Source organism: Bos grunniens, chromosome 28, assembly GCF_055505025.1.
Source record: "Bos grunniens cultivar Pamir isolate PY7600 chromosome 28, Bosgru_T2T1.0, whole genome shotgun sequence".
Taxonomy (NCBI): Eukaryota; Metazoa; Chordata; class Mammalia; order Artiodactyla; family Bovidae; genus Bos; species Bos grunniens.
In genome coordinates, this window is record NC_141192.1 from 37,974,735 (window position 1) to 38,000,971 (window position 26,237).

Sequence of the window (26,237 nt, forward strand, 5' to 3'; positions counted from 1 at the left end):
ATAAAATATTGTATTACTGATGACGTAAGAGAACAGATTATATTTGAAATTCAAATCCAGGCCAAGCCAAATTTAAAGAAAGCTTTAACCAGACTTTCTATTATTTTAAGTGCTGTTATTCATTAATAGTAAAGGAGTGAAGATTTTCATTAATAGAAAATTTTCATGTATATAATATTTAGGTTACCAATTTGTAAAAATAGGTATAGCTAAATTAATATTTAGAATCTGATTTTATTACTTTGATTTAAATGGCATTTAGATTTATTTCAGTACCTTAAGGTCATCATGAACATTAATCATCATGATACCCTGGATGTATGGAAGTTTGATTAATAGGATTATCGGAGCAGCAGGCTATCTTGTGTCCAGATGGCTTGAAGTTCAAGTTACATTTGTTTTAGATAGAAAATAATTTTTCTAGATGGTTATAATTTTATTTACACATTCTCATTTATAAAATATATACATATTGTCAGTATTAAGATTAATACTTACAGTATTAAGTGTTAATATTAAAGTATTAAGTATTAATATTTTGGTATTAATAAGATTACATTTTATTTTCAGATATACAGAAATTCTGTTTTCTTCCCACACTCTAGCGGATCATTTGGGTAAGTGTGGGAAGAAAACAATTCCTGTGTATCTGAAAATAAAATGTAATCTTTATTAATATTGAATGTCTTGACTGACAATACATGTATATTTTATAAATATATATATGTTATAATCTTTAATAGACGTGCTTCACTTTGGATATCCTATTTACTGAAAATATTAAAGAGAAAAATTTTTGTTATTTTCCAGTATATTTGGAGTCTAGACTGTCTGGCCAGTGCTTGCCCCAACCCATGACAAAATCTGTATCCTCCTTTTTTCCCACCTGCTCATGTTTGTAAGTGGGTAGGAGCCAACAATTCTATTTAATCCTATTTTATTGAGCAGCTACTAAGCGTAAAATAGCACACTAGGAACTCTAAGGTAGGGATCCAAATGATCCTCTGGAGTGTGGGAAGGAAACAGAATTTCTGCTTATATGAAAATAAAATGTAACCTTAATTAATATTGAATACATTGACAATGCATATATATTTTATAAATATGAGTATGTGTGCACATGTTTTTAACTAACGGGACCTGCATCAGGGCCTGTGTGACCTGCAGAGTTGGAAAATCATAGCTCTAAAACATACAAAGAATGTAGAATAATCTTTTAAAATAAGTTTTTAGATTATTTCTCAAGCTGGCATTGATATTTTCAGCCATATTAACTGTTTCATGTAGTCTATCCTGATTCATTTATGGTAGCTGAGAAAGGCATAAGGCATCCCAAAAGGGATGCTTTTGTCATTGATTAGACTCTGGGGAATAGAAAGAGCACTGAATCTGAAGTCAGTAGATATGGGTTTGATTTCTGCTCTGTCACTTTCTGTGACCTTAATCAGATACATCTCTGGAGCTCATTTTCCGACTCTGTAAACTGGAGATAATGCCACAACCACAGAGGGTAGTTGTAAAGATTAAATCTGATGGTATGTGACACATAGTAGGTGGTCAGAAATGCTGTGCTTAATGTGTTTATCTTTGTCAGTACTATATGGCTAGTTTTTCAGTGCTATTTGAATTGATTTCAGTTACTTTTGTACAGTGATAACTGCCCGACATCACAAAAAGTGCTCAACGTGCAGTAGGATTTTTGGAATTTGCAGAGCAAGACAAATGTACTCATTATTTATGACTGCAGTTAGTACTGTTTTTAATATCCCCATTTATCCAACCTTTCCCCATTTATCCAATCTTTAATATTCCCCTATAGTGTTTATACACAGAGGCATATATGCATATGCAGAAGTTTATTAAAGTACCTCTAATAATTATTTTGCTAAGATGTGGCTGAAAATTTTGTTCTTAATAAGTTTTTTTTTTTCTGAAGCACTTTAAAAATGTATTGCCATTTGTGAAAGAATTATATAACAAATCTAGATTTTGCTATCAAGCGTACTTCATATTGGTAAAATAAAAGATTGTGTTTGATTGTGTAAAACTCCTTTTCTCATTATTACTTCCTTAGTTCTGAATCAGGAGATTGAAGCATTCAGTCTTTTGGAAGACACTTCATCAGGGCTGTCTGAGGACCGAGTTGTCAGCGTGAGCTTCCGGGTTCTCTATCCAATCGTTATTACGAGTCTCGGGGTGTTTTACGACGCCGGTGATGTGGGTTTCCAGAGGAACATCACTGTCAAGCTTTATCAGGCAGAACAGGAGGTATGCACTGCTTCGTACACGCTTTGCCCCATTTTTATTTTTCAAAATCAGCCTTTTCCTTGTGGCAGTGCATAGGTTGGGAGACTTCCACCCGTCTTCCCTTATGATTAGACACACTGTAGTGTAGTGTATTATAATGCTGGTTTGAGAAGAGACTACTGATGAATAAACATGTTATACCCAGGAAAGGAGGAGTTGGACCAGATTAGAAATTTCCAACCTAAAATCCCTGAAAGCTTAAGGAATTTAAAAAGCTGTTGATGAGTATTAAATATTTGGGACTCATAGGTGTAAGCAAGTATGATTGCCTCTTCCTTCCAACCCCAAAAGTCTATCAACATAATACAGGCTAACAGATACGTCAGACCTTTTTTATAATAAGAGCATAGAGGAAATAAAAGTTTAAAACAGCTGGGGTTACTGTTTCTGATATTTGAGGAAACCCATTTGTTTCCTCAAATTTGTTCAGAGTTTGTCTGAAGGAATGTAACAAGGCATTGTATTTGAAAAGATCTGTCCCTGGACTTTAAACTATAGAAATCTTAAAAGAATTATACAGTGAGTGCTATATATCCAGAGAAGGAAATGGCAACCCACTCCAGTACTCTTGCCTGGAAAATCCCATGGACGGAGGAGCCTGGTAGGCTACAGTCCGTGGGGTTGCAAAGAGTCGGACACGACTAAGCAACTTCACTTCACTCACTTCATACTTTCTCACTGGAGGAGGAAATGGCAACCCACTCCAGTATTCTTGCCTGGAGAATCCCATGGACAGAGGAGCCTGGCGGGCCATGGTCCATGGAGTCGTAGAGAGTCGGACATGACTGAAGTGACTAAGCACACCATATATCCACCAAGTAAATTCTACAGTAGTTAATGTTTTGTTGTATTTGCTTTATGACATCTATTCAGTTCAGTTCAGTCGCTCAGTCGTGTCCGACTCCTTGCGACCCCATGAATCACAGCACGCCAGGCCTCCCTGTCCATCATCAACTCCTGGAGTTCACCCAGACTCACATCCATCGAGTCAGTGATGCCATCCAGCCATCTCATCCTCTGTCATCCCCTGCTTCTCCTGCCCCCAATCCCTCCCAACATCAGAGTCTTTTTCCACTGAGTCAACTCTTCACATGAGGTGGCCAAAGTACTGGAGTTTCAGCTTTAGCATCATTCCTTCCAAAGAAATCCCAGGGTTGATCTCCTTCAGAATGGACTGGTTGGATCTCCTTGCACTATAGTCATTCATCAATCTAGCTTTTAAAAAAACACATATATTTTAGGGACTTTCCTAAAAAGTCATGGTCTAGTTGTTAAGACTGTACACTTCCGACTCAGGGCACACAGGTTTCATCCCTGGTCGGGTAACTAAGATCCCACACACTGCACAGCACAGCCAAAAAAAAAAAAATGTGTTTTAGATTAACTCACAGGCTTCAATAATATTTCAGCCCTAAACACTTCAGTGTGCTTATCATTAACTAGATTTTAATATTTGTTTACGGTTTAAAAAAATCACAGAGTATAATGTGCATAAACTACATAAACCTGTGTAATCCAGGCTCCTGTCACCCTGCCCCATTCCCTAGAGGCAATCACTGTTCTTGTTTTTAATCATGGGCTAGTGTTGCCTGTTGTAGGAGTTCATTTATAAGTAGAAGCATATACTAAGCACTCTTCAGAGTAAGGCTTCTTTCACTCAACGTGATGTTTTAGAAACTCATCCATGTTATTGTATATATCAGCAGATTTTTCCTTTGCCTTGTTGTAATTGCTAAGTTGTATTCCAGCAATACATGGTATTTATCTGTTCTGTCGATGGGCAACAGGGATGTTTCCAGGGTTTTTCCCCTTTTTTCTTTTATTGTTTTTGGGTTACATTTATTAACTTTGGAGTGTTAAAGCAACTTGGTATTCTTCTTGATCATGATGTATTAATTCTTTTTACATATGGCTGGAAATTGTGTTTCTTATGGACAGCATATAGTTGCTGCTGCTACTGCTAAGTCGCTTCAGTCGTGTCTGACTCTGTGCGACCCCACAGATGGCAGACCACTAGGCTCCTCTGTCCCTGGGATTCTCCAGGCAAGAATACTGGGGTGCGTTGCCATTTCCTTCTCCAATGCATGAAAGTGAAAAGTGAAAGTGAAGTCCCTCAGTCCTGCCCGCCTCTCAGCAACCCCATGGACTGTAGCCCACCAGGCTCCTCCGCCCATGGGATTTTCCAGGCAAGAGTACTGGAGTGGGGTGCCACTGCCTTCTCCAAGCATATAGTTAGGTATTCCTTTTTATCCAAGTCTGAGAATCCCTGCTATTTATAAGGGCTATTTATTCCATTTGCACTTAAGACAATTACTAAAGTGGTTGGATTTCAGTTTTTCTTTTTGCTATTTGTTTTCTATTTATCCTGTGTTTTTTGTTTCTCTTTTCTTTCTTTTTTACCTCTTTTGGGTTGAGTATTTTTTAGAATTCCATTTTAATATTTCTATTTTCCATTTAGCTACAGCTCTTTGTATTATTATTTTGTGTCAGTCTGGTTGACATAAGAATTACAATGTATGTTCTGAACTTTTTCAGTCTTCTTTAGCATTGTACCCCTTCGTGTAAAATATAAGAACCTTGGAACTATATAATTCCATTTACTGTTCCCCATCTTTTTGTTCTAATTGTCATGCCTTATATCTATGTGTGCTATAAATCCCACAACACAGTATTATGATTTTTGCTCTAAACAGCTAAATATGTATTAGAGGGAAAAGTCATCTTGGCTACTTTAAAGACTTTCTCTTTATACATACTTGGTTTTATGCCATTTGGCTGTGTTATATCTTGGTGTGGTTTTTCTTCGTGTGTTCCGCTCAGGGTTTGCCAAGTTCCTTCAACCTGTAAATTTATGTCTTTTAACAAATTTAGAGAACTTTTACCTATTTTTCATAAAGAAAATTTTTTCCCAGCCCCATTTCTGTCCATTCCTTCTGGGATTTCAGTTACTTATAGTTTCTTTTTCTCTAAAATATCCCATTTTTCTAAGTTTCCTGTTTTTCTAAATTCATCTTGAACATATTTTCTCTGTGGTTTTGACCTAGATTATAATGATGGCTTTAAAATCCTGTCTGCTATACTAAATTTGAGTCATCTTGGCGTGTCTTTGTTGATTATCATCTTTTCTCTTGCATACAGTAACATTTTCCTGTTTTATCTTACATCGAGTAACTTTGGATTGAATCCTAGATACTGTGAATAATTCATTGTAAGATTGTGGATCCTGTTGTAGTCTTTGAGGAGAGTTGCTTTTGTTTGTTTCTTTTTTATATATATATAAATACATTTATTTTAATTGGAGGCTAATTACTTTACAATATTATATTGGTTTTGCCGTACATTGACATGAATCCGCCTTGGGTGTACACGTGTTCCTCATCATGAACCCCCCTCCCACCTCCCTCCTCATCACATCCCTCTGGGTCATCTGAGTGCACCAGCCCCGAGTATCCTTTATCATGCATTGAACCTGGACTGGCGATTCGTTTCCCATATATTATACATGTTTCAATGCCGTTCTCCCAAATCATCCCACCCTCGCCCTCTCCCACAGAGTCCAAAAGACTGTTCTATACATCTGTGTCTCTTTTGCTGTCTCGCATACAGGATTATCGTTACCATCTTTCTAAACTCCATATATATGCGTTGGTATACTGTATTGGTGTTTTTCTTTCTGGCTTACTTCACTCTGTATAATAGGCTCCAGTTTCATCCACCTCATTAGAACTGATTCAAATGTATTCTTTTTTGTGGCTGAGTAATACTCCATTGTGTATATGTACCACAGCTTTCTTATCCCTTCATCTGCTGATGGACATCTAGGTTGCTTCCATGCCCTGGCAATTATAAACAGTGCTGCACTGAACATTGGGGTACACGTGTCTCTTTCCCTTCTGGTTTCCTCCGTCTGTATGCCCAGGAGTGGGATTGCTGGGTCGTATGGCAGTTCTATTTCCAGTTTTTTAAGGAATCTCCACACTGTTCTCCATAGTGGCTGTACTAGTTTGCATTCCCACCAACAGTGTAAGAGGGTTCCCTTTTCTCCACACCCTCTCCAGCATTTATTGCTTGTAGACCTTTGGATCACAGCCATTCTGACTAGCCTGAAATGGTACCTCATTGTTGTTTTGATTTGCATTTCTCTGATAATGAGTGATGTTGAGCATCTTTTCATGTGTTTGTTAGCCATCTGTATGTCTTCTATGGAGAAATGTCTGTTGAGTTCTTTGGCCCACTTTTTGATTGGGTCATTTATTTTTCTGGAATTGAGCTTCAGGAGTTGCTTGTATATTTTTGAGATTAGTTCTTTGTCAGTTGCTTCATTTGCTATTATTTTCTCCCATTCTGAAGGCTGTCTTTTCACCTTGCTTATAGTTTCCTTTGTTGTGCAGAAGCTATTAAGTTTAATTAGGTCCTGTTTGTTTATTTTTGCTTTTATTTCCAATATTCTGGGAGGTGGGTCATAGAGGATCCTACTGTGATTTATGTTGGAGAGTGTTTTGCCTATGTTCTCCTCTAGGAGTTTTATAGTTTCTGGTCTTACGTTTAGATCTTTAATCCATTTTGAGTTTATTTTTGTGTATGGTGTTAGAAAGTGTTCTAATTTCATTCTTTTACAAGTGGTTGACCAGTTTTCCCAGCACCACTTGTTAAAGAGATTGTCTTTTCTCCATTTTATATTCTTGCCTCCTTTGTCAAAGATAAGGTGTCCATAGGTGCACGGATTTATCTCTGGGCTTTCTATTGTTCCATTGATCTATATTTCTATCTTTGTGCCAGTACCATACTGTCTTGATGACTGTGGCTTTGTAGTAGAGCCTGAAGTCAGGCAAGTTGATTCCTCCAGTTCCATTCTTCTTTTTCAAGCTTGCTTTGGCTATTCGAGGTTTTTTGTATTTCCATACAGCTCTGTGAAAAATACCGTTTGTAGCTTGATAGGAATTGCATTGAATCTGTAGATTGCTTTGGGTAGTATACTCATTTTCACTATATTGATTTTTCTTATCCATGAACATGGTATATTTCTCCATCTATTAGTGTCCTCTTTGATTTCTTTCACCAGTGTTTTATAGTTTTCTATATATAGGTCTTTAGTTTCTTTAGGTAGATATATTCCTAAATATTTTATTCTTTTCGTTGCAATGGTGAATGGAATTGTTTCCTTAATTTCTCTTTGTATTTTCTCATTATTAGTGTATAAGAATGCAAGGGGTTTCTGTGTGTTGATTTTTATATCCTGCAACTTTACTATATTCATGCTCTAGTAATTTTCTGGTGGAGTCTTTAAAGTTTTAATTCTTTTCCAATTTGGATTCCTTTATTTCATTTTCTGCTCTGATTGCTGTGGCCAAAACTTCTAAAACTATGTTGAATAGTAGTGGTGAAAATAACACCCTTGTCTTGTTCCTGACTTTAGGGGAAACGCTTTCAATTTTTCACCATTGAGGATAATGTTTTCTGTGGGTTTGTCATATATAGCTTTTATTATGTTGAGGTTCAGTTCAGTCACTCAGTCGTGTCCGACTCTTTATGACCCCATGAATTACAGCACACCAGGCCTCCCTGTCCATCACCAACTCCTGGAGTTTACCCAAATTCATGTCCATCGAGTCAGTGATGCCATCCAGCCATCTCATCCTCTGTCGTCCCCTTCTCCTCCTGCCCCCAATCCCTCCCAGCATCACAGTCTTTTCCAATGAGTCAACTCTTAGCATGAGGTGACCAAAGTATTGGAATTTCAGCAATAGCATCAGTCCTTCCAAAGAATACCCAGGACTGATCTCCTTCAGAATGGACTGGTTGGATCTCCTTGCAGTCCAAGGGACTCTCAAGAGTCTTCTCCAACACCACAGTTCAAAAGTGTCAGTTCTTCGGCACTCAGCTTTCTTCACAGTCCAACTCTCACATCCATGCATGACCACTAGAAAAACTATAGCCTTGACTAGACGGACCTTTGTTGGCAAAGTAATGTCTTTGCTTTTGAATATGCTATCTAGGTTGGTCATAACTTTCCTTCCAAGGAGTAAGCGTCTTTTCATTTCATGGCTGCAGTCACCATCTGCAGTGATTTTGGAGCCCAAAAAAATAAAGTCTGACACAGTTTCCACTGTTGCCCCATCTATTTCCCATGAAGTGATGGGACCAGATGCCATGATCTTCGTTTTCTGAATGTTGAGCTTTAAGCCAACTTTTTCACTCTTCTCTTTCACTTTCATCAAGAGGCTTTTGAGTTCCTCTACACTTTCTGCCATAAGGGTGGTGTCATCTACATATCTGAGGTTATTGATATTTCTCCCGGCATTCTTGATTCCAGCTTGTGCCTCTTCCAGTACGGCGTTTCTCATGATGTACTGTGCATAGAAGTTAAATAAGCAGGGTGACCATATACAGCCTTGACGTACTCCTTTTTGTATTTGGAACCAGTCTGTTGTTCCATGTCCAGTTCTAACTGTTGCTTCCTGACCTGCATACAGGTTTCTCAAGAGGCAGGTCAGGTGGTCTGGTATTCCCATCTCTTTCAGAATTTTCCACAGTTTATTGTGAGCCACATAGTCAATAAAGCAGAAATAGATGTTTTTCTGGAACTTTCTTGCTTTTTCGATGATCCAGCAGATGTTGGCAATTTGATCTCTGGTTCCTCTGCCTTTTCTAAAACCAGCTTGAACATCTGGAAGTTCAAGGTTCACGTACTGCTGAAGCCTGGCTTGGAGAATTTTGAGCATTACTTTACTAGCGTGTGAGATGAGTGCAATTGTGCGGTAGTTTGAGCATTCTTTGACATTGCCTTTCTTTGGGATTGGAATGAAAACTGACCTTTTCCAGTCCTGTGGCCACTGCTGAGTTTTCCAAATTTGCTGGGATATTGAGTGTAACACTTTCCCAGCATCATCTTTCAGGATTTGAAATAGCTCAACTGGAATTCCATCACCTCCACTAGCTTTCTAAGGCCCACTTGACTTCACATTCCAGGATGTCTGGCTCTAGGTGAGTGATCACACCATCGTGATTGTCTTGGTTGTGAAGATCTTTTTTGTACAGTTCTTCTGTGTATTCTTGCCACCTCTTCTTAATATTTTCTGCTTCTGTTAGGTCCATACCATTTCTGTCCTTTATTGAGCCCATCTTTGCATGAAATGTTCCCTTGGTATCTCTAATTTTCTTGAAGAGATCTCTAGTCTTCCCCATTCTGTTGTTTTCCTCTATTTCTTTGCATTGATCACTGAGGAAGGCTTTCCTATCTCTCCTTGCTATTCTTTGGAACTCTGCATTCAGATGCTTATATGTTTCCTTTTCTCCTTTACTTTTCACTTCTCTTCTTTTCACAGCTATTTGTAAGTCCTCCCCAGACAGCCATTTTGCTTTTTTGCATTTCTTTTCCATGGGGATGGTCTTGATCCCTGTCTCCTGTACAATGTCATGAACCTCTGTCCATAGTTCATCATGCACTCTATCAGATCTAGTCCCTTAAATCTGTTTCTCACCTCCACTGTATAATCATAAGGGATTTGATTTAGGTCATATCTGAATGGTCTAGTGGTTTTCCCTACTTTCTTCATTTTAAGTCTGAATTTGGCAATAAGGAGTTCATGGTCTGAGCCACAGTCAGCTCCCGGTCTTGTTTTTACGACTGTATAGAGCTTCTCCATCTTTGGATGCAAAGAATATAATCAGTCTGATTTCGGTGTTGACCATCTGGTGATGTCCATGTGTAAAGTCTTCTCTTGTGTTGTTGGAAGAGGGTGTTTTCTATGACCAGTGCGTTCTCTTGGCAAAACTCTGTTAGTCTTTGACCTGCTTTATTCTGTATTCCAAGGCCAAATTTGCCTGTTACTCCAGGTGTTTCTTGACTTCCTACTTTTGCATTCCAGTCCCCTATAATGAAAAAGACATCTTTTTTGGTATTAGTTCTAAAAGGTCTTGGAGATCTTCAGAGAACCGTTCAGCTTCTTCAGCATTACTGGTTGGGGCATAGACTTGAATTACCGTGATATTGAATGGTTTGCTTTGGAAGGTTCCTTCTATTCCTGCTTCCTGGAGAGTTTTTATCATGAATGGATGTTGAATTTTGTCAAAGGCTTTCTCTGCATCTTTTGAGATAATCATATGGCTTTTATTTTTCAATTTGTTAATGTGGTGTATTACATTTGCGTATGATACTGAAGAATCCTTGCATCCCTGGGATAAAGCCCACTTGGTCGTGATGTATGATATTTTTAATGTGTTGTTGGATTCTGATTGCTAGAATTTTGTTGAGGATTTTTGCGTCTGTGTTCATCAGTGATATTGGCCTGTAGTTTTCTTTTTTTGTGGCATCTTTGTCAGGTTTTGGTATTAGGGTGATGGTGGCCTCATAGAATGAGTTTGGAAGTTTACCTTCCTCTGCAATTTTCTGGAAAAGTTTGAGCAGGATAGGTGTTAGCTCTTCTCTAAATTTTTCGTAGACTTCAGCTGTGAAGCCTTCTGGACCTGGGCTTTTGTTTGCTGGAAGATTTTTTATTACAGTTTCAATTTCCGTGCTTGTGATGGGTCTGTTAAGATTTTCTATTTCTTCCTGGTCCAGTTTGGGAAAGTTGTACTTTTCTAAGAATTTGTCCATTTCTTCCAAGTTGTCCATTTTATTGGCATATAATTGCTGATAGTAGTCTCTTATGATCCTTTGTATTTCTGTGTTGTCTGTTGTGATCTCTCCATTTTCATTTCTAATTTTATTGATATGATTTTTCTCCCTTTGTTTCCTGATGAGTCTGGCTAATGGTTTGTCAATTTTATTTATCCTCTCAAAGAACCAGCTTTTGGCTTTGCTGGTTTTTGCTATGGTCTCTTTTGTTTGTTTTGTTGTTTGTTTCTTTTAGCCGTCAGTTAAATTGCTGGGCATAGACCCTGAACCCTGTCTCCCTTATGGTGAGCAGCAGCTGATGTCTCCAGTCTGTTCTCTTGGACTTAGATGGGCTGCTCGGATTCTGCTTCAAATGTGTATTTCCTGACTCAGCTGCAGACTAGGACAGAGTTAATAGGAAGGATTGAGAACTCTGTGACCCTTTCCTTTCTGGGTTTTTCTTCCTCACTTGTTAGCCAATGTGTTTGCCTCCACTCTGTCTTCCGATTTGGAACCAGAAAGACTGCAGTTCTTATTTCAGAATTTTAGTTGTCCCCTGAGTATGCCTCAGACAAAGAGCCATTAAAAAAAAATATAGGGGAAGCAGATCCAGTGCCTTTCTCACCTTCTGGGTATTGCTTTTCCTCCGGTGTATCCTTTGTGCATGTTCGTAATTGTTATCTGTAGGAAACTTGGCTTGTTGTCACTGGAAGTAGAACCCTGTGCAGTTTTTTTAGGCATGTTTAAAAATGTTTTTGTGTTAAGGTTGATTGTTATTAACAGATACAATGTCAGAGTCACCAATAAACACCCAGATCAATTTAATATTAATTTTTTTGTTTGTCATATTCCTTCATCCTCTAAAGAACTTGTTTAGTTTGTAAATGTGCTTAATGACATAAATATAAGAGAGGGAGCAAATCTTAGTGATGATTCCAGCCATTATGATTCTAGTGAAAAGAGCTTTATTACTTAAGTATAGGAGTTCATATATTATTGTGATTAAAGGTTGCGTTGATACTGAAGCTCAAATAGGTAACTGCAAGAGCCATACTCTGAATTCCACTGTCAGCCTTACCTAGAAATGAGGATCAATCTTGAATTTTTTTTCATGATTAATTGTCTTAGTATATGTAGTGGGTTTTTTTTTTTTTAAGCTGCTTTTATTTCTTTATCTATGTGGCTGCACCAGGCCTTAGTTGCAGTCTGTGGGATCTAGTTCCCTGACCAGGGATCAAACCTGAGCCCCCTGCACTGGGAGCATGGAGTCTTAGCCACTGAACCACCAGGGAAGTCCCTGTAGTCTGTTTGAGTTGTCACTCAAGTAGTTTGATTCAGATGTACAACATTTTTATCATGTTAATTTAATTTTTAGTTGCCATATTTTTTTTTTACCCAAGGAGAGATAACTCTTTGTCCTCAAGGAATGTCTGATCTCAGGTGGATTGCAGTGGGTTCACAGGTAGTCATGGTGTATAAAGTATTACCACTGTATTGCCATAGACTAATACTGATGAAAGAAATACGCTTAATTCATTTAAACTCCCTTCGTTCTGAACTTCTGCATGGTCTTGATAGCTTTAACAGAAGCATCTCCTATAGCAAATTGGTATCTAAGAATAGCTATGAGAATAAGGAAATGTTCTTGCCGAAAACAAAAAGGAAGGACCCAAAGAAAACAATAGACATAATGAGAATCAGTCTTTTTTTAATGTTCCCATTTTTGTTTCTGTTTGTTCTTCTAAAGGTTCTTTTTGAAGGGTGATTGCTGAGTACCTTTGTTCTATGTAGAAGTCTATGATCTTTCAGTTTATTCTTAACCCTTTGGGGTTAAGTAATTGAGTTGACTTAACACCTTACACTTCCCTTAATGCTCCTCACCTCAAGGTATCGTTTTTATTTTTTTAAGGTTATGTGGATTATATTTAGTGTTTTAGAACTTCACGACAGCCTTGGTGATCTTAAATAGCTTTACTTGATAACCACGATTGCCCTGGAAAGCCCAAATGATGCCTAAACCGCAGTAGCACAATGTTAGTAGCCGCTGTTGGGGCCACTGAGAATTTAGAATGTCAGCCGTGTGAAAACTTGCTGCATCTGATGGGAAGTTTTTCTTCTTGTCTTTTCCCCACCCAATCTGTAGGAGGCCCTCTTCAGTGCTCGCTTCAGTCCTCCGAGCTGTGGTGTGCAGGTGAACAAGCTGTGGTACAAGCCTGTGGAGCAATTCATCTTACCCGAGGTACTATAACGAAGAGACTCTGGTCTTGATGCAGGCCGTTATCGCCCTGGAGATGTGCTTCCAGGGGCAGGCATTTGATACTTTCCTGCCAGGTCAGCTCTCCAGAGTGACAGATGACACTGCAGCAGGGGTGTACTAAGTTGTAGCCCTGTGCACTCCTCCCACCAGAGAGCTTCATGGTGCCCCAGAGGTTCCCAACCACACCTTGAAAAGCATTGCATGTTACCATGGCTTCTTCAGTGGAGTAGAGCACTGCATGACTGCCTAAGTGACAAAGGTTAGTAGCAGGTGTGGTTGTTAGAAAGACGCTGACACTGTTTGAGTACATCAGATAGTTGCTTATCTAAACAACAAGGAGGTGAAGGGAAGTGCAGATAGGCTAATGCCAAAAGGTGGGTCACATTCCAAGATAAATTAAACTTCTCCAAGTTGTGGAAGATGTTTGAAACCATAACTATTCCTCAGCTGCCAAGGGCCTCGTCAGCCCTGGAGTTAAGCCCATATGTGGTTGTATCACATCGTGTATCACACAGTTAGACGTGAACAGACCGTTACTGTCAGCCTCACCCTTTCCAGGCTATTCCAGTCTGTCTGAGTACCTTTCTGAGCAGAGTGTTTTGGAACCACTGTGCAAGGCTCAGTTTCCCAGTCCTCTCTGGCAGACACCATCAGTCAATTTTGGCATTCACCCAGGGACACCAAAGCTGGATTAAGATGTGGAAGCTAGATGATTGACCAGCCCTGCTGGCTAACCAGGAAGCCTCTTCCTGCCACTGGTCACGTGGGTGGTGTTCACACTTGGGCAACAACAAAGTCACGCATTTTATAACGTGCTCTGGATCTTCGGAGCTGAGTACAGGTAGTCAAACTGTGTGTGTTAATTCCATGACAGTCAAAGCGAGCTCCTTTATTTCACCTATATGTGAACATCTGTTGAAAAACATGTAAAGAAAAACAAAACTGAAACAAAAAATTTCCAAGTTCTTGGTGTTAGAAAAAAGACTTCAGTGAACATCTTTACACTCTCTTTGGGGTACCCAACTGGTTGTTTTCTTAGGATGAATTGTGGGTTCAAATTTTTACATATTTTTGAGGCATATGATTTTTTTTTGGAGAACAGTTTAGCAGTTTATATCCATTTGAATAGTCATCAGCATTATATGAGTTTACCTGTTTGTGTCCTTTTTAAATTTCATATATGAACTTTTTTCCTAGTTAAAGGAGATATGCACCATCAAAGGTATCTCTTAATAATAGTGGTTCAACTAAGAAGGATGGGCTAAGTGTTGGATCTCATTTTTTGTTTTTTTAAGACATTTTTCATTTTCACCAATAACAATTTTTTTTAATTTAAAAAAATATTTGTTTATTTGTCTGCATCGTGTCTCAGTTGCAGCACAGGGCATCCCCATTGCATCATGCGAGATCTTTCACTGCAGTGCGGGGACTCTGGCTGTGGCGTGTGGCCTCAGTAGCTGCAGCACACAGGCTTCGTTGCTCTGCAGCAAATGAGATCATAGTTTCCTGACCGGGGAGCAAACCCACATCACTTGCCTTGGAAGTATGGACCCAAACCACTGGACCACCAGGGAAATCCCGGATTTCAGTTTTTGAAGGAAGTCATTCTTTGATTTGTTAACTCATTTACTCAGAAAATGTTTTGTGAGCACTTAGTATATGCCAGGCACTGGAGGACATAGTACAGCAGGCCCTACCCGTGGAGCCGCTTGTGTACTGGTGAGGGTTGTCGTTTAGTTGCTCAGTTGTGTCCAACTCTCTTGCGACCCCACGGACTGTAGCCTGCCAGGCTCCTCTGTCTGTGTGATTTCCCAGGCAAGAATCCTGGAGTGGGGTGCCGTTTGCTTCTCTAGGGGATCTTCCTGACCCAGGGATTGAACCCGGCTCTCCTCATCAGCAGGTGGCTTCTTTACCACTGAGCCACCGAGCCAACTAGTGAGGACAGAAGAGCTGACATTGATGTTGTGCTTACCCTGCTGTGTCCCAGACACAGCTGTAAGCAGATTTCCTACACTGGCTTGTTGGTGAGGTCTTCTAGGATTGAAGCAAGTCATCGATGAGAGTCCTTCTTTCCTACTCAGAGCCAGTTTGGGCAGAACCTCACTCGGATCTTGTGTGATTCCCAAGGGAGAGGAGAGTGATTCTGTGGGGCTCACGAGTGCTAGCACGTGTTCGGCGCTGTCCAGAAAGGTCTGGAACCTGCTGGAAGGTTGATTTTCACAAATGACTCACGAGGATTAGCATGAGTAGGAAAGGAAAAACTGCCGCACCAGGAAGTGAGTACGTCTGTGCGGGCACGGTTGGGTGCAGGTGTGTGACTGGGCGCCTGTGGGTGAGCCTGAGTCCCTGCTCTGCCGCTCAGCGGCTCCGTGACCCGGCACTAACTTCTTCCCCTCTCTGTGTCTGTTCCCTCCTCTGTAAGGTAGACCCAGTTCAGAGGATTGTTCTAGCATGTAAATGATTTCATGGGGCTTCCCAAGTGATGTGGTGGTAAAGAATCCACCTGCCAATGCAGGAGACACAAGGGACAATCCCTGGGTTGTGAAGATCCCCTAGAGTAGGAAATAAGTACGCACTCCAGTATTCTTGCCCGGAGAATTCCATGGACGGGGAGCCTGGCGGGCTACAGTCCATGGGGTTGCAAAGTGTTGGACACGATTCAGCACACACACACTTAACACACTCAGGTGATTTCGTAGATGCAGAATGTTTAGAATGTGCTGCCATGTGGTGAGGTTCAGTAGATCAACGTGTGCTGTCTTCTTACTGCTGGTTCTCATGTGGATTTGTGGTTCTTGTTCTTCGAGAGCAGGGTCTCTTCTCCTGGGGGACCCTTAGCAAATGTCTGGAGTTGCTTTTAGTTGCTGCGGCCAGGTGTGGAACATGCCTGCCTCCTGTGGCGGAGGCCAGGGATGCTGCCCAACATCCTACAATATAAGGGACGGTCCCCACAGCACAGGATGACCTGGCCCCAAATGCCAGTGGTTCCCCAGGTTGAGAAACTCGAAGAGGAAGGAGTCCCAGGAGGAACAAAATAAGCTTTAATATTAACTTCAGCATAATCGCAATAATGCATCTACTCCATTATCTTGGTCACCTCATAGAAAGATTTACAGTTTGATTAATTAGTTAGTCCATATTATACTTTCCCTTAGAATGTCTTTGTCCTTAGGAAATCCGTGCTGAAGCCAAGGTGAAATGTATTTTACTTTCAAGTGATTTAGCAACAAAGAACAGCAGAAGAGTTAGACAGAGATAAAGCCAGGGACTTCCCAGGTGGTTCAGTGGTTAATACTCTGCGCTTCCGCTGAAGGGGGGCAGGTTTGATCCTGGACGAGAGACTAAGATCCCAGTGCCATGCAGCATGGCCAGAAAGTTAAATAAAAAAGCGCACATGTGGCCAAACATTGCCAGTTGTTGAGTCTAGAGGATGTTGTGTTAATCTGAACTTTTCTATGGGTTTGAAGTTTTTCAGAAAAAGAATCTAGGTTGGGGCAAAGGGCTGCCTTCCTTGCCTGTGTTCAGGTTGGTATATATGGTAGAAGGTACTCATGATGGGAAGGACTCAGTCAAATCAGGCAGTGGCCATTTCAGTTATTAAGATGTTCGCTAGCTAAAGCCTTGTTCTGTTTTTTTTTTTTAATTGAGATTTTATTTTATTTATTCTTGTTTTATTTTTTGGCTGTGCCGTACGGCATGCGAGATCTTAGTTCCTCAACCAGGGATTGAACCCCTGGCCCCCTGCAGTGGGAGCACAAGGTCTTAAGCACTGGACTGCTAGGGAAATCCCAGCCTTGTGATCTTTATTTCCCTTGAAGCTTTAAGCAAATTGGCTTTTGATTTTTCATTACATCCGAGTAGTCTTTTTTTCTTTTTATAAACGTGCACTTATTTAATAGTGTCTACATCTGAGGGAGTAGGATTGTGGATGAACTTTATTTTCTTCTATATATCTGTTTTTTAAATGTCCTGAAATAAATATTAGCCTTATTAAAAGAAAAAACTTTTAAAAATAAAATCCTTTCCTTTTACACAAAATCCTGGTTTTGTCGAAAGCTTGTTTAATTTCACGTATATATTCACTTTTGCTGCATCAAGCCCTTGTTGGACTTACTTGCACAGAAAAAAGCGATAGCGATGAATGGGTTTGCCTACATATCATCAGCAGAGAATAACCAAAGAAAAACAGATCGTTGATCCCAGTTGCAAGGGAGAAGTAGATAATTTGTTCATCATCATATCCTCTCTAAACTTCACAGTCTGCTGGAGTAACATGTCAGCAGTGTGGCTTGTCAGCTAATAAGCAGGGTTCTTGCAGTGTTTTCGTTGTGTGTCTCACTAAAGCAGAAATCTCAGTGTGGGGGGTGGCGTCGCACATTTAAATAGAAGACTGCTGTGTGTTTCTCTTAAAATATTTCTCTAATTTCGTATTTCTTTTAGGAGTGCACCTGAACCGGAAACTAATTTCAATAAAAAGCCTGTTCATTAGACCAAGTCACTAGAGACAGTCCTGTCAGTATCGTGGGGACTTACATACTTATTTTTTATGGAAGTTAAAATTCTTCAGCAGTAGTCATCTCTGCAGGCCATAAGAAATTGTTAATGGTTACAGGCGCAAAAATACTGTGTATGTTTAAGCTGCTCTATTGGTTTGCATGATGAGTTAGAAATAGGACACAGAAGGACCACATGGGTTGCAGATAGCTCACTTACGTTACAGGTGAGAGGACTTGTGAGAGCTCTTTTTTCCAGTCTGCACTGTGCTGTTCTTTCCTACCTTTTACTTTTGTAATTATGTTTTTATTTTCAGAAGCAATTACATATTTTATGTCTGCTTTCAAGGGATACTTGTTTTGGGTCATGCTGTGCAGCATGTGGGATCTTAGTTTCCTGACCAAGGGTTGAACCCAGGCCCCCTGTATTGGGAGCACAGATTCTTAACCACTGAACCACAAGTCCAGAAGTCTCCCTCCCTTTTACTTTAATTTCTTGATCTTAGCAGGGAACTGTCATAAACAAGGTGTTAGGCATCTGCAGAGATTCCTAGCTTAGTGATTGCTTTGTGTCAGAGAGTAGGAAGAAGGCATTTGAGAGAAGTGGGGAACAGAAATGTTAACAGTGACATGGAGCAGGTGCAGGAGAGGTGGGGAAGGGAGAGCGCTTCCCCTCCCTCACAACAAAACAACTGGCAGCTTCTGTAAGTTGAGTGAATGAACCAGGATCACTTTTGAGCCAATGAGTGTTTATGATAACTACTCAATTTAGTTAACATTATTATTTTTTTCTAATATTTATTCACTTGGCCGCCCCAGGTCTTAGCTGCAGCATCAGGATCTTTCATTGTGGCATGCAAACTCTTAACTTTGGGCCTGTGGGATCTAGTTCTCTGAGCAAGGGTTTACCCTGGGCCCCCCTGCATTGGGAGCACTGAGCCATAGCCACTGGGCCACCAGGGAAGTCCCTGCTCAATATTATGGATCTTATATTGGGACCCAGTCAAGGAAGATGGAGTTGGTGCTGGGCAGGAGAAATAGCAGTCAGGTGCCAAGTGTCAGTTGAATGGAGTGGACAAGAGAATTAACTTGCTTTGTCGTATTTGCCAGGTTTCTGTTTTCAAGGTGAAGCTTTTTTGGGTTACCATAGCTTTTTACTTTGATATGGTTCATTTGGAACTACAATCACAAAGATTCCTGGTGACCTAACTGCTACCTCTAGGGGACACTTTGAGTCGTTACCTGAGTTGACTGCAGCTTTCTCTAGCTTATGTTGCTGCTGCTAAGTCACTTCAGTCGTGTCCGACTCTGTGTGACCCCATAGATGGCAGCCCACCAGGCTCCCCCGTCCCTGGGATTCTCCAGGCAAAAACACTGGAGTGGGTTGCCATTTCCTTCTCCAGTGCATGAAAGTGAAAAGTGAAAGGGAAGTCGCTCAGTCGTGTCCAACTCTTCGCGACCCCCTGGACTGCAGCCCACCAGGCTCCTCCGTCCATGGGATTTTCCAGGCAAGAGTACTGGAGTGGGGTGCCATCGTCTTCTCCGTAGCTTATGTTGGGTTGGGCCAAAAAGTTTGTTGGGTTTTTCCGTAACATCTTTTGGGAAAACCAGAATGAACATATGGGCCAACTCAATATGATATACATCCTTCTGGTTCTGCTTAATCTGACGCAGTCCTTCTTCCCTATTCCTCTTTTGTTTTCCTCTTAAACTTTAATCATTAAGAGCTGATACCCAGCCTTCTGTTTATTTTATTCATTCTTCTAGGCAGTTTCATCTATTACCACCTGTTTGTTACTGGCTGTTCAGTCTGTCTGCAGCCCACATTTCTTACGAACTCTGTATGCACTTCAACTGAACGCCTCCACTTGGAAGGTCCCCTGGGTGTTCTAGTGGTGATAGCATCTCCATCCACCCATTCTCACCTCCTGTATTTTCAGTCCTGGGTCATAGTGTCTCCTTTTGTTTCACGTCTCCAAACCAGAATCATGGAATTTATCCTCAGCTCTCATATCCACGCATTCACTAAGCCCTGTCAATTCTTTCTCCTAAACATATTTGGTTTTCCCCACTTTCTTCAATTTAAGTCTGAATTTGGCAATCAGGAGTTCATGATCTGAGCCACAGTCGGCTCCCGGTCTTGGTTTTGCTGACTGTATAGAGCTTCTCCATCTTTGGCTGCAAAGAATATAATCAGTCTGATTTCAGTGTTGGCCATCTGGTGATGTCCATGTGTAGAGTCTTCTCTTGTGTTGTTGGAAGAGGGTGTTTGCTATGACAAGTGTGTTCTATTGGCAAAACTCTGTTAGCTTTTACCCTGCTTCATTCTGTACTCCAAGGCCAAATTTGCCTGTTACGCCAGTTGTTTCTTGACTTCCTACTTTTGCATTCCAGTCCCCTATAATGAAAAGGACATCATTTTGGGGGTGTTAGTTCTAAAAGGTCTTATAGGTCTTCATAGAAACATTCTATAAAGAAAGCTGAGCATAGAAGAATTGATGCTTTTGAACTGTGGTGTTGGAGAAGACTTGAGAGTCCCTTGGACCACAAGGAGATCCAACCAGTCCATCCTAAAGGAGATCAGCCCTGGGTGTTCATTGGAAAGACTGATGTTGAAGCTGAAACTCCAATACTTTGGCCACTTGATGCAAAAAGCTGACTCACTGGAAAAGCTCCTGATGCTGGGAAAGATTGAAGGCAGGAGGAGAAGGGGTTGACAGAGGATAAGGTGGTTGGATGGCATCACCAACTCAATGGACATGAGTTTGGGTAAACTCCGGGAGTTGGTGATGGACAGGGAGGCCTGGCGTGCTGTGGTTCATGGGGTCACAAAGAGTCAGACACAACTGAGCGACTGAACTGAACTGAAACATATTTGGTATTAGTCCTTCCAAATTTTATCAGTGTTTAAGTTTTAGAAGAGCGTGATATATTCCAAGGGGAAGAGGTGGTTGTTTCCAGGAGAAAGACTTATGATTAACCAAAAGCAGCCTCATATAGTTTAGGACTTAGCTTTCAAGTCCTGTCGTTGACCTTGTAGAGTATATAAACCAGAGTGTCTGTTGATTCATCTTTAATGGGTGTTAGCACATTAAAGTAGAGAAAGCGATGGCACCCTACTCCAGTACTCTTGCCTGAAAAAATCCCATGGACAGAGGACCTGCAGTTCATGAGGTCACTAAGAGTCGGACACGACTGAGTGACTTCTCTTTGACTTTTCACTTTCACGCATTGGAGAAGGAAAGGGCAACCCACTCCAGTGTTCTTGCCTGGAGAATCCCAGGGACGGGGGAGCCTGGTGGGCTGCCATCTGTGGGGTCACACACAGTCGAACACGACTGAAGCGACTTAGCAGCAGCAGCAGCACATTAAGGTGGTTTGAATGCTTAAGGCCACTAACTGGTAACCTCCTTCTGGTATGTCAAGGCACCTAAAAGACAATCTGAACCATTAGTTTGGGAGTTGAATTTGGTTACAGCAGTGGGAGGTGAGTGTTTTTGAGAACTTTCTCATTCAGGTGGGATGTGACCAGAAGACTTCATACCTTCCGGTTATTGTATCTTTCTCCCCTTAGACATTGCTGCAGTGCCAGAGTTCTCTCTGAAACCAGCTTTCCTTTAGTGTTATAAGGTATTGATTTTACTAATTAAGCTTCAAACTTAGAGCTCTTCCCAGTTACTAGGAACATTTTTTTCTTTACTATAAGGATTTAATTAGTTCAACTCAGAGGGCAGTCTCTTTAAATTTATTTTTAATCGAAATATAACTGACTTTCATTTTATTAAAGTATATAGTATAATGATTCAGTATTTATATATGTTACAAAATGATCAATGCAAGTCTAGTTAATATCCATCACCAGACAGAGTTATAAACATTTCTTGTGATGAGAATTTTTAAGATCTGCCTTGGTGTTTAGTGAGTCATGTCCAACTCTGTGACCCCATGGACTGTAGCCCCTCAGGCTTCCCTGTCCATGGGATTTCAAGGGCAAGAATCTGTCTTAGCAACTTTTAAATATGCAATACAGTATTATTAACTGTAGTCACTGTGCTGTTCATTACATCCTGAGACTTCTTTTTTTGTAACTGGAAGTTTGCACCTTTTGATCACCTTCACCCATTTTAGCTACCTCCTACCTCCCACCTCTAGCAGCCACCCATATAGTCTCTGTATTTATGAGTTCTGGTTGTTTTTGTTTGTCTAAGATAAATGAGATGAAATCACTTAGCATAATGCCCTCGGGATTTATTCCTGTTGTTGCAAATGACAAGACTTATTCTTTTTTTAAGGCTGAATGATATTCCATTGTATACAAATACCTTATCTTCTTTATCCGTTCATCCCTTGATGGACACTTAGGTTGCCTACATGTCTTAGCTGTTATAAAGCTGCAGTGAACATGAGGGCACATGCATCTTTTCGAGTTAGTATTTTCATTTCTTTTGAATAGATACCCAGAAGTGGAATTGTTGGATCATATAATAGTTCAAACCTTTTTTCACAATGGTTGCACCAATTTACATTCCCACCTACAGTACCCAAGGGTTCCCTTTTCTACACATTAGCAACATTTGTTATATTTTGTCTTTTTGATCCTAGCCATTCTAACATGTATGAGGTTATATTTTACTGTGATTCTGATTTGCGTTTCCCTTATGATTGGGTAATGTTGAGCACCTTTTCATGTACCTGTTGGCCATTTGAATGTCTTCTTTGGGAAAATGTCAGATACTCTGCCCTTTCTTTAATTTGGATTCTTTGGGTTTTGTGTGTGGATGCTTATATATTTTATGATGTGCCAATACTTTCTCTCATTTGGTAGGTTGTCTTTTCATTTTGTTGATAGTTTCCTTTGCTGTCTAGAGCTATTTAGTTGGATGTAGTCCTGCCTGTTTATTTTTGCCTTTGCTTTGGTGTCAGATTCAAAAACTCATACCTAAGGCCAATGGCAAGTATCTCACTGCCTATTTTCTTATAGGAGTTTCATGGGTTCAGGTCTCAGGTTCAAGTTCTTAATCTTTTTGAGTTGATTTTTGTGTGCAGCGTAAGTTAGTACAATGATATTCCTTTTGGCACTTGCCGAGTTCAGAGTGGTTAAGACTCCACACTCCCAATGCAGGGAGCTCCGGTTCAATCCCTGGTCAGGAAACAAAGAACATGCATGCCGCATGGCACGACCTAAACATTTTTTTTAAAGAAAGACTGTCCTAGCTACCTTGGATTCAGGAAGCTGGCTCTTATCAGACACCTTAATGTGCTGGTGACTTTATTTTGGACTTTGCAGCCTCCAGAATTATGAGAAATAAATGTTTGTTCAGTTCAGTCGCTCAGTTGTGTTTGACTCTTTGCGACCCATTGGACTGCAGCACGCCAGGCCTCCCTGTCCATCACCAACTCCCAGAGTTTACTCAAACTCATGTCCATTGAGTCAGTGATGGCATCCAACCATCTCATCCTCTGTCATCACCTTCTCCTCCCACCTTCAATCTTTCCCAACATCAGGGTCTTTTCAAATGAGTCAGTTCCTCACATCAGGTGACCCAAAGTATTGGAGTTTCAGTTTCAACATCAGTCCTTCAGTGAACACCCAGGACTGATGTCCTTTAGGATGGACTGGTTGGATCTGCTTGCAATCCAAGGGACTCTCAAGAGTCTTCTCCAACACCACAGTTCAAAAGCATCAGTTCTTTGGCGCTCAGCTTTCTTTGTAGTCCAATTCTCATATCCATACATGACCACTGGAAAGACAACAGCCTTGACTAGACAGACATTTGTTGACAAAGTAATGTCTCTGCTTTTTAATATGCTTAGGTTGGTCATAACTTTCCTTCTAAGTAGTAAGCGTCTTTTAGTTTCATGGCTGCAGTCACCATCTGCAGTGATTCTGGAGCCCCAAAAAATTAAAGTCTCTCACTGTTTCCATTGTTTCCCCATCTGTTTGCCATGAAGTGATGGGACCGGATGCCATGATCTTTGTTTTCTGAATGTTGAGCTTTAAGCCAACTTTTCCATTCTCCTCTTTCACTTTCATCAAGAGTCTCTTTAGTTCTTCTTGACTTTCTGCCATAAGGGTGGTGTCATCTGCATATCTGAGGTTACTGATATTTCTCCTGGCAATCTTGATTCCAGCTTGTGCTTCATCCATACCAGTGTTTATTATTTAACCAAATAAAAAAAGAAAAGACCGTCCTTTTCCCATTGTATATTCTTCGTCCCTTCGTTGTGAAGTAAGTGACTGTGTATGTGCAGGTTTAGTTCTGAGCTCTGTTCTGCTCCGTTGAGCTATGTGTCTGTTTTTAATGTCAGTGCTACACTGTTTTGATTACTATAGCTTTGTCATATAGTTTGAAATCAGGAAGCGTGATGCCTCCAATTTTGTTCTTCTTTCTCTAGATTGCTTTGGCTATTCAAGATCTTTCCTGAGTCCTTACAAACTTTAGGATTGTTTGTTCTATTTCTGTGAGAAATGCTGTTGGGATTTTGATAGGGATTGCACTGACGACTGAAGCGACTTGGCGGCAGCAGCAGCACTGAACAGTATCGACATTTTAACATTTTTAATTCTTCCAATCAATGATCATGGAATATCTTCACATTTATTTGTGAGTTCATCAGTTTCTCAGCAGTCTTAATTCCTAAGATAGGTGTTTGCTTATTCTCACCTGGATTTTTGAAATAACTCAGTTACCACTCTCCCTACCAACCTCTACTCTGTTGCCTCTCTGAGACTGGAGTGACCTTTCTAAAACTGCAAATATGATTGTGTGACTCTTGTACTTGTAACCTTCTGTGCTTCCCACTGCCTTTGGTAAAGAACAGACTTTGCTAGAGCAGACAGAGCAGGCCTCAGCCTATCTTTTGCTCTCTTTCCTCAGCCTTGTGCTTTACCAGTAGTGCACTCACTACTTAACATTTTTCTGAATATTTAGTGCTGTTTCAAGTCTCCCCTTTCATTTGTTATTTTATCTGCCTCCTCCCTATTTTTCTGGTCTCAAACTCCTTTAAGCTCAGCTCTCCTAGTTGTTGAAGTTCTGACTGACGTCACCAGTGACTTTCCTTTGTCATGGAGCATGTTATGACATACTATGCTTACTTAAAGATGTGGCTATTTCTTTTTTTCTTTTAATCTTCAAATACATAGCTCACAGCCTGGTACATAGTAGACATTCAAAAGTTTAAATAATGGCTCGTGTCTGAAATAAGATTGACCCCAAATTTAGTTTTATATACATGTTTAGTTACCAGAAAAATTTTCCTGATTATAAAAATATGAAAATGTTTGAAAGTAATACTTGTTCACTGTTGAAAACTTGACAAAAATACGGAAAAGTTAAAAGAATATGATGCCACCCATCTGTTGTACAGCATGGTTGGTGTATTTCTTCACAGTCTTTTTGTTTAACTGCACAGGGTCTTAGTTGTGGCACACGGGCCCTAGAGCATGCGGGCTTCCACAGCTGCAGTGTGCAGGCTTCGTTGCTCCGTGGCACGTGGGATCTTAGTTCCCCAAGCAGAGATCAAACCCGCGTCCCCTGCTTTGGAAGGCAGATTCTCAACCAGTGGGCCACCAGGGAAGTCCTCTTCCTAGTCTTTTAAAAATTTTTGCTTCTGTGTACATTATCTATGTGTGAGAACATTTTCTTGTTTTTACAGAAAGGATCGAGGTTAATGAACATCAAGTTTAATAAAGAGCTGAGGTCTCCCAGGGGAAATGTAGAAGTGAGCAGGAGCTATTTGTAAGATGAGGAAATGGAATCCTTTAAAAAGGCAATGCATTGTGCAGTATATGCTTTATCACTGATCTTCAAACAGCCCTTTTACATAGGCCTCATCTTCTCCACTGTAAAGGCTGGGAAATGATGACACAGGTTATGTCTGCAGAGTCTGCTCTGAGGAGCCCTAGGGCTCTGCAACGCACACCAGGAGTTTCACAGATAATGAAATTTAAGGATACATTTGCAAAATATAAAATGACACACTGCCCAAGGAATCCAGATTCTTTCAATGTTCTTACCTTTCGTGGTAGAGAAGTTTTATGGTCTTTTTTTTTTTTTTAAAAAAAAAGCTTGTAAATCGTTGCCCTAGCTTATGGGACAAGTTCAGTTCTGTCTACTTCCCTTATAATGCTGGTTGAATGAAACATTACTATAAAGTACTTTATCTTTTAATTTTAATACATAAAATATTTTTAGGATGCTAAACCTGTATCTTTTGTGTCCTGTTGTATACCAGAATTCTACTTGCTTTTGAGTTCAGTGTCATTGAGCTCCTTATTTGAGTAAGGCCTGGTATCAGGCATTCTAATGCTGGCTGATAAGACAGACAAGATCACTACTGTTCTGCTTGCAGTCCAGCGGGAGGAGCAGTTAGATGGGCAATAGAAAAATAAATGTCAAGAGTGGTAAGTGGTTTAAGAAAATAAGACAGGCTGGGGGCTTCCCTGACGGTCCAATAGCTAAGACCAGACCACAGTCGTGATGCAGGGGCCTGGGTTCATCCCTGGTCAGGGAACTAGATCCCACAGGCTGCAGCTAAGAGTTCACGTGCCACAACTAGGACCCGGTGCAGCCAAATAAATAAA

At 40.5% G+C, this 26,237-nt stretch overlaps 1 protein-coding gene across 18 annotated transcripts in view; it reads left to right on the forward strand.

The window, feature by feature from the left end:
• Positions 1–26,237, forward strand: part of B3GALNT2 (beta-1,3-N-acetylgalactosaminyltransferase 2) — a 66,219-nt gene that overhangs the window by 21,254 nt on the left and 18,728 nt on the right. For 16 of the 18 annotated variants that reach the window (XR_015157146.1, XR_015157147.1, XR_015157148.1 and 13 more), the window contains 2 exons: positions 2,075–2,268; positions 13,047–13,142. Coding sequence is in view for 14 of the 18 variants with exons in the window: in XM_086382841.1 (XP_086238967.1) it covers positions 2,075–2,268; positions 13,047–13,142 (290 nt within the window). In the remaining 4 variants the exon portion in view is untranslated. The remainder of the gene's footprint in view (positions 1–2,074; positions 2,269–13,046; positions 13,143–26,237) is intronic. The other 2 variants (XM_086382851.1, XM_086382853.1) reach the window with 1 other exon arrangement.